Here is a 9,088-nt window from a genome sequence, read left to right as displayed (position 1 = left end):
AAATTATATGAATAAAATATTGACCCTTTAATGGTTAATTCAAAATTCAATAATGCTTTAAACCTTTTTTTGTCAATTTTAAACTGACCTCGAATTAATTGGCCTTAGTATGAAAGTTTTAATTTCGTCAATCTTTTTAATCAACAAATGAACGTAGCATACTGGAAGGTCGGATTTAAATCAGATTGTGAACATTCGACAATCAGCAAATAAAGAACGGGAAATTCCAAGTTTGAGTATTACAAATATCTAACCAAATTCAACAAAGAATCGTATGGAGAAACATTTTCGGAAAGTCGACGTCGTATGTAGGTCATTTTCGAAAAATGTATAATTGTCGGTACATCTATACTGAACTTATTTATTCTTATAAAGGAAATTGTCGGGTTTTGTTTTTTTTGTTTTTTTTTAATATTAAAGAGATTTTTGGAGATATGAATCTATACATTTATGTATATCTATTTTAATGACTGAGATTAAAAATTATAATATTTATTTATTTAAGAATTTTGTGTAATTTACAGTAAATTGTAATGTACTACATTTAATAGACAAATCACAACAACTTTAGATATGAAACCGCGTTTCATATGTTCTTATAAAAAGACATCAGGTAATTAGTGTTTGATAAGTTTATAAAAAACATAAAACATTAAAACATTTCCATTGTATGCACCAATCTTAAAAAGATTCATGAGAGACTTTTAAGACACAATATATACATATAAACACATTTTTACACATTTACATTTAAAATGTAAAATATTTTTTTCTATAAGAACTATTGAAATAAAATACTGTTTCTTCTTAATAAAATATCGTTGCAGGTTTGGCATCTATAGCAGCTACATTGTCGTTATTAAATAAAAATATATTTTTTTCACCATCTGATAATAGGTTAAAACGTTCATTCAAATGTATAGCTTCATGTATCATGATTTGTCTCAGATCTACATACATGTATAATGGGCATTTTTAAATGACATGAAGTTCATCTTCAATAATAGATCTACAGTTAAAACATGTCATCTCGTGGACTTCTTTTCTTTCATACTTTCCAGTTTCTATTTTTAGTGGAGCTATCCCACATCTAAATCTAGCAAAAGAACTCCTGTTTTTTTATTGACAGAATAAATAATTTGTAAGTCCTCAATTTACTTTTCTCTGCATATGCAGTAACTCTAGCCTCAGAACAACTAACAAATATTTTTGATAATTTGGCAAAAACGTCCTGTAAAATACTAAGACACAAAAAAGTAAAAATAAAAAAGAAGAAATCATGGTCAGACAATGAAGTTAACGATTTGAAAAAAACAGTGGTTGATTTAGGCAATAAAATGCGTTCTAAACCATTTGATTTGCAGCTACGTCATAATTTTTTTTATCAATGTAAGAATCTTAAAAAGATGATAAAAAGGAAGAAATATCTATTTAAGAAAAATATTTATGATAAACTTTTAAATTGGAAAGAAACTGATCCAAAACAGTACCACCGTGTAGAACGCCACATGCGGGGTGTCGGCTATGTTTGACATGGGGTGGCGATTTTGAGGCGACGAAAAAGTAACAAGGTAAGTTCATGCATCAAAATTTCTTATTTTTAGAACTCTCAGTACCATATAATGTATTGCACGGAAGGAACCACAACATAATCTATTTCCTGAACGCAGAAGCAGTCGTTTTCAGTGCTCAGTTTTCTCAAGCACCTCGCCCTAGTTTTCCGTGTTGCAGATTTTGAGGCTTTATATGCATATTTCGGTATAAACACTACTTTACGCAACTACCCTCAGTATCATTTATATAGAATTGTATTCCTCTCATCGACTTCCCCCAAATACCAGTTTCTTAGTTAAAATTAATTGGTTTTAAAACTGTTGTTCATCAAAATATAAAGTGTCGCTCGGGGTGTCAGATTTTGCGTCGCAAGGGGTAGAGGCTTGTCATAAAAAAGAATACATTTTCTTATAAATCGATCTCTATCTGTTACTTTTTAATTCAAACACACCTACATTGTTATGATGACAAATTACAAACTTAAGGTATGTCATTTGGTCCATATTTTAGTCTTTTAAGTAATGTGCATTTTTATTGATAAACATAGCAAATAAAGACTCAAAGTAGAAAAATAATTGGATATGAATAGAAGTGTAATGTTATTTGTTTCATATTATACCTTTGAAATACAAAAATATTGACAAATGTACGTAATAATATGAAAATAACACGTATAAATGAAGAAAGGTGTACCCGATTTATTATCAAATAATTAACGAATTAAATTGAGTTGAATATGAATACACTTAATTAAATGCTATGAACAGATCAATCTTTAATCTTTCCATGATTTTTTTTCAAAATGTATAATCGAGATCGTAAATGTTTTTATATAATTTTTATTTAATAACTGTATCTGTTTATTTTCACCGATTTAAACTGATCGACGCATTAATAAATTAATTGTTGTTTAGACATTATGTAAATGCATAAACGTATATATTTTTTTAAAGGAATGGAACGAGAAGGATTTGAAATAGACCACGAAGAGGAGGTTGGCGAACAGTTTGTATGTCATGTGTGTACCAAAAGATATAAGCACGAGTCATCCCTCAACAAGCACCTAAAGATACATGACGGTGAGGAGCACCCTTGTATGCAATGTGAAAAAACATTCCGTACCATGGACCTATTAAAACAACACAAAATAAGGACACACTCAGAAAAAACTACCCACCTTTGTGCTGAGTGTGGTGCTTGGTTTAATTCCAAAATGGCATTGAATAACCATGTGAGGTTTAAGCATAGACAAAAAACATTGGTGTGTTCAATTTGTGACAAGAATTTTAAAGACAACTATGCTTTAAAACGCCACCAGGAGTCGCACATCAAAACAAAGAAAGAATGTCCTAATTGCAAACAATCTTTCAGGGATGTTGTACAGCACCTTAAAAATTGTAAAGTTCACAATAAAAGGACAAGACAGTACGAATGTGATATCTGTAAAAAGAAATTTTTGTGCAAAAGATATTTGCAAAAACATTTAATTTGTAAGCATCAAAATCCAGAACAATATAGATGTACTTGTGGAAAAACATATTCGTATTCCAGCTCACTGAGGAGGCACGAGTTACGAATGTGTCCAAACCATTCAACTTAAAGCACCATATCTATTTCGGCTATAACGGCAGTGATAGCCTACAACATTTCTATTCTTGTCAACCCCTTTTGTTAGAATGTTCGTAGGCAATGTCATTCATGAGTTATAAAATCAATTCTATTAATTACTTTAATAAGAGTATTGTCCCTTGCTAATATAATTTATATTGACATATTTATATCATACAGTATGCAGGTAGCATTCAGTGTGAACTATGTTTATTATTTTGATATCATTGATATTATGTTACTTTTGTTAATCAGTTTTCATTGAAAACAACACATTTTTGTTATATTTTTTGTTATTTGTTACTATAAATAATGCTCAGAGGGAGTTGTTACAAATAAAAATATATGATTACAATCAACTTTTGTGTCTTATATCTCTTTGACGTTTTGTTGGCAGAATTTTTGATTCGTCCTTTCTGTGGTACTGACGAACCGATAGTGCACCTCGAGCTGGAGCCATAGGACCTGATATTTCTCCAATTTTAATTCTTCGCTCTTTTGTTCCTCTGGCTGGAAGGTCAAATGCATGATCTCTGTAATCACATGAATAATAATACTGAATTGCATAAAATAAACACATGAAGCTAATAGAAACGACCCGCCAAAAAAAAAAACCAATTCAAACAAAACTATAAAAACAATAAAAAAAAAAACAATTAAAAAAAGCAACATGAATATTTGAACACTATCCAAACAAAAAAAATAAAAAAAGTGTACATACCAAGTGCAAAATAGTATTCTTAATTGCTAAAAACAAATGGAAAACGAATCATTGATGCTACAAAAACGCTCCAAAGTCTGATTAATTCCATATTTGTTTAATTGTTGTCTGCTCTATGGTTGGGTTGTTGTCTCTTTGGCACATTCCCCATTTCCATTCTTAATTTTATATTTACTTTATATATAATATTAGCGTATTTAAGTGATTTTTCTATATGTATTACCTTGGAGTAATGATACATTGGTTTGATGTTGTCTGTATGTCTGAAATTGTCTGTGCTGTGAAATCTATTTCATGATCGGGATATATGCCACTAGATTGCGAAGGTTTCATTGAAAATCCTCTGAAAACAGATATGAACATAAATGTATACGTAACAACAGAAATTCAACAAAGAAAACACAGGTTACATCAAATTCTTCAAATTTTATTCAATTCCGGTGTCCTATAGCCATTCTTCCCCCATGCCAATTTTTTCCGGGGGGAAAAACTGGATCGATCCAATATTTCCCCCCGGAAAAAATGGCATGATCCAACTTTTCCCCCTCAACGTTATAGGGGGAAAACGAGGATCAGGCCAATTTTTCCCCTTTGCGGCATGATAAGCTAGTTTTTCCCCTTTATAAATTTATAACGTCGGCGACGTCCGTTAGAAATTTTTATCCTAAAAGAATATTAACTTTTTTGATTAGTTTAGCGGTACCAAAGCTTCATCGTATTAATATAAATTTATATGTATTTATATATACCATGTATACATACAAGTTATATTTATACACACGAAGCACATTCTGATGCAGTGATCACATCAATTCTCATTCGTGAACCCTTGGTATCATTGACCTAATGAATACAACTAGTTAAACCACGATTTTGACTTTATATGATTAATCATTTTTGTACCACAAGGTAAAAGTACCCATCAAAGGTATGGATAGAGAAAAATACTCATCGCCTTAAAGCTTTCATTCAGGAGAAGAAGTCCGATAAGGGTGAAACTTCATCAAACCTAGGGGAGATATGTACCCCCTCTCCAACCAGCATGGGAGACGTGCAGTGGAAACGTGGAATTACAGGAACTACCTCCATTATTGTGACTCGCTGTACAAGATCTACAAAAATATTCCACCTGCCATAAAGGTGTTTATATAGGGTCGACCACGATCTAGCACTTATTATACAAATATCCACCGGAGTTACACGGACCTGGTAGCAAGTAATAAAAGGCCACCGTACGGCCTCTAAAAATGAAAAAAAACAAACATATATAGTCGGCTATAAAATGATCCGACCATACAAATTAGGGAACAAAACAAACAAAACTAACAGGCTTATTGATTACAAAATAATTTACAAAAAAAACATACTCAAACGACATGAGCCAACAACAACCACTGTACCCGGTACTACATGTTCCTGGCTTTGGAATGGGCATTGGTACATAAACAATGTGGTGGCCATAAACTCAACCCTTCCCAATGAACCCAACCTAGGACAGCACACCGCAAGAAAAAAAGTATCAGTTGCAATTGGCTTCACTAAAAATGTTGATACGTTGCACAAAAATCACTTACATAAAAATATTAGAAACAAAGCACCGAAATAAAAGTACTCGCAGTTACTGAAAGTTATTTCAAAGCTAGTGAAAATATAGACGGACTAGTGAGCAAAGACAGACTGGTAAACATGTGAACAGATGGGTGAATATGTAGACAGACTGGTAAGCATGTGAACAGACGGGTGAATATGTAGACAGACTTGTCGACATAGACAGACATGCAGTTGAGAATGTAGAAAGACTAGGGGACACAAAGCAAGACAGATTAGTTGAAACATAGACAGACTGATAAACCTGTAGACAGATTTTTGTTAATGTAAAAGAACTAAAAATTTGTATCTATAAACCTATTTCTAACACTGTTCGGTTTAATTTTCAGACGTGTATATATATATATACAGTGATATATATAATATAGGGGGAAAGATTGGCATGGGGGAAAAGTGACTATATGTAAACGTATTGTCAAATTTCCGCGGGGGAAGAATGGCAATGATCCAAAATTTCCACGGGGGAAATATTGGCTCATGCCAGTCTTTCCCCCGGGGGAAAAACTGGCATGGGGGAAGAATGGCTATATAACACCGGTTCGTTTAGAGATATGTTTATAGTCAGAGTAGACCTTCAAAGTAGATATGATATGATAAATTTGTAACTTCTAGCTGGGCGATTACGAACGAAAAAACTGTCTTGAATTTTTTTCTTGTAAACTGTTCCGTTGTATATTTGTGTACAAGTCGTTGTTTTCTCATTGACAATTTTCTCAATAAATTGACAAGGTTTTTTTTTTCAAAAATAATATGTATGCAATATAAAATCTTCATTAAATCGTTACCTTGGAATTATAATGCCATTTGCTGTTGTCTGTTGTTTGTCAGACACTTTTTGTGTCGTCATGTCAGCCTCATAGTCTGGATATATGCCACTTGACCGTGACGTTTTCATCCAAAAGCCTCTGCAAACATAAATACACGAATCATTACACGAATAAAATGGTACCACGTAAATATTTTCATTACATTGAATATATAAATAAACATTATTTAGTTTTCTCTTTTGAATTATTTTACACTTGTCCTATCGGGGTACTTTATAACTGTCTATGCAATATGTATTTGCTCATTGTTGAGGCCATACGGCTTTCTATAGTTGTTAATAAGGTTTAATGTTTGGTATCTTGGTGACTTGTCTTATTGACGGTCATGTTTTATCTTCCTTTTTTATAAAGATATTAGGTTTTTGCTTATTAACTTTTATATATCACGCTTTCAGGGCAATAATTTAATGTGCAATAGCAGAAGCTCTGATTCGAAATTGTCTTTTGATATGATGAATTAAAATTATCAAACCTTATTGATGAAGAAATACAGCTGTTCAATTCCCTTTCTTTATGCAATAAGACTATGCTTTGCAATATAACACAAATCTAAAATCATTTCTTTAAAAAAATGTTATGATCTGATGTTAGGTAAGCTCTAAACATGAAATATTTATGCATAGTTATACCTGTCCGGGTTACTTTTGCATGTCATTACTTCTACCACACTGGATATAAGTTCAGGGACATCTCGTGCTTTGATTGAAACCTGTGATGTTGGGTACATCGCTTGCAAGACTCCAACAGTTGTTTCTGTTGCTAGACTGCCCACTGATCTTATGTTGTATCCATTTGCCATGGTATGCAACTGTATTTTGCTATCGATGTCAATCATCATCCCTTCAAAGGTAACACATGGAATGCCTTTAAAATATCTTGTGTAAGGAGGAAACTTTGAAAAGTCCAAGTCCTTCAACAGGAAATTTCTCATTTCTACCAGGAAGCAAATTCTTCGTGCTGCAGGAATTCCAGGGTTGTCACACGCTTCATACCAATTTCGTATTAGTCTAGTTAGATTTGACGCTTTTATATATTCATTCTTTTTCATCCAGTCTTCAACCTCTTGTGAAAAATGGGTCCTTGCATTTGCGACACTTTGTTTATCAATAAGATCTTCTACAAAAGGTAACGTTAATCTTGTTTCGTTTGATTTAGCGCACTTGTGCCATGCTAATGATGAAACACCACATATGCCTTTTGTACTTGTCCTGACACGCAAGTGTGTTAAATTATGAGAACAATCAATACTCTTTGTTAGCAAGCGTCCAGTCATTGTGCTTTTCTCTGGATAAGAAAACCAGTATTTGATATCTTCACATATCCCTTCAATTTTTGCTGGACATGGGAACGGTGATTCATTTTGCCATTCTCTTAACTTTTTTTCAAATAAATATGCAGAATAACCAATACGCAAATTAGTCTTTGGGTAGGCCTTGGTCTGAATCATACGCTTACTAATTGTTTTCAAAGGCAAAGGATTCTTCAGTTTTGTGCGGGTCCGACTTTGGGATGGTTTGGTTGAAACAGTCGAAGGTACTTCAACCCCGAACATTTTGCATACGTAACATACTTTGTCATCTTTTTTCCAACTTTTCCTGAATTCCAAACTTAAGCTTGGAATTTCATTCTTACATGTTTCATGTAATACTTCTAAATCTGGGTGTCTCAATGATCTAATCGCCAAGTATGAAGACAATTTGGTCCTTAACTGTTCATGAGTACCATTTGTCCATTTAGATGCTGTTTTTGGATTTTGTTTTAAACTAGTGACAAGTTTGTTTAGAATTTCTTCGGTTAGTTCTATGTGAGTTGCGGTACTACGTTGTTGTTCAATATCAATTCGTGTTGTGTCCGACTCTCCACTTGTATCTATGATGTCGTTTAAATTGTCGGATTGTACTTCAATAGTGTGTTCAAAATCCGTCTGCTTTGCATGTTCGGATTCCGCGTCTGTTGTGTTTGCTTCGTTTGCATTGTCAGCTAGACATACATCTGTTATTTCGTTCGATACTTTATCTACATCTCTTAGTAGATCAGAGTCAGAGTTCTCAGGCAAAATGTTGATTACTGAGTCGGGAAGCCAGTCAGTACTTCTACTTCCTGTTGTGTCATCCCCATTTTCTTCAACACAATCCCCAATTTGTTCTTTATTCATAATTGTGTGATCTGCAGGTCCCCTAATATTCATCAGCACTTTATCTTTACTAGACACCGATAATGCCCCTGAAGACAACCTATTCACACAAATGCCCCTGTCCTGGTAACTGTCAAAGATATTCACTAGTTGCTTCAGTAACTCCTGTTTTGACATTGATTTGGTACTATTCCAAACGTCCTTCTGCAATTGAAAGATGGTCAAAGCTTTGCCACTTGTGTCCCGATTCATTAACTGGATCCATTGCCCATCAGTGGATAAGTTTAGAATATTCAAACCACTATTAGTACATTGTTTCAAAACGAAATTCGTTGCTTGTCGCATAGCATTTCCACTTAATCGATAATCCTTTAGTCCAAATGCTATAGGTATAGAACAAGGTATCTCTTGGTTAGAATTCCTATTTTTATTTGTCAGGACCCAAACCATGACCTCTGTTGCTCTACGTCTGCAAATTTCATAAGAGTTACTAACAAATACTTTACATTTCTCAATTGCATTGTTTAAATCTTCAAACGGTAATGTATCCGCTGGATTTTGAAGGTGGCACCTCTTTAACGGCTGCATGTAATAACTATCAACTGAAAATGTCCTCAATCCACTGTCTGTCATGGT

General features: G+C 33.4%; 1 protein-coding gene across 1 annotated transcript; it reads right to left on the bottom strand.

The window, feature by feature from the left end:
* Positions 1-3,517: 3,517 nt before the first annotated feature.
* LOC143048909 (uncharacterized) lies at positions 3,518-6,385 on the bottom strand. The gene is made up of 3 exons (XM_076222773.1): positions 6,277-6,385; positions 4,107-4,226; positions 3,518-3,695 (listed from the first exon to the last, which is right to left on the bottom strand). Exons 1-3 carry the CDS (start codon positions 6,336-6,338, stop codon positions 3,518-3,520), a joined length of 360 nt encoding a protein of 119 aa, XP_076078888.1. The 5' UTR covers positions 6,339-6,385.
* Between the last annotated feature and the right edge of the window lie 2,703 nt (positions 6,386-9,088).

The sequence above is a fragment of the Mytilus galloprovincialis genome, chromosome 10 (assembly GCF_965363235.1).
Source record: "Mytilus galloprovincialis chromosome 10, xbMytGall1.hap1.1, whole genome shotgun sequence".
NCBI classification, from domain to species: domain Eukaryota; kingdom Metazoa; phylum Mollusca; class Bivalvia; order Mytilida; family Mytilidae; genus Mytilus; species Mytilus galloprovincialis.
The sequence above is the reverse complement of the archived record's forward strand: the minus strand, read 5'-3'. Positions and strand labels throughout refer to the sequence as shown.

Excerpts from the sequence above, each read along its gene's own strand:
- LOC143048909 (XM_076222773.1), bottom strand. The coding sequence starts at position 6,338 with ATGACGACACAAAAAGTGTCTGACAAACAACAGACAACAGCAAATGGC. Across the intron at positions 4,227-6,276 it reads AATGGCATTATAATTCCAAG|AGGATTTTCAATGAAACCTT; the intron begins GTAACGATTTAA and ends ATCTGTTTTCAG. Across the intron at positions 3,696-4,106 it reads CAATGTATCATTACTCCAAG|AGATCATGCATTTGACCTTC; the intron begins GTAATACATATA and ends ATGTGATTACAG.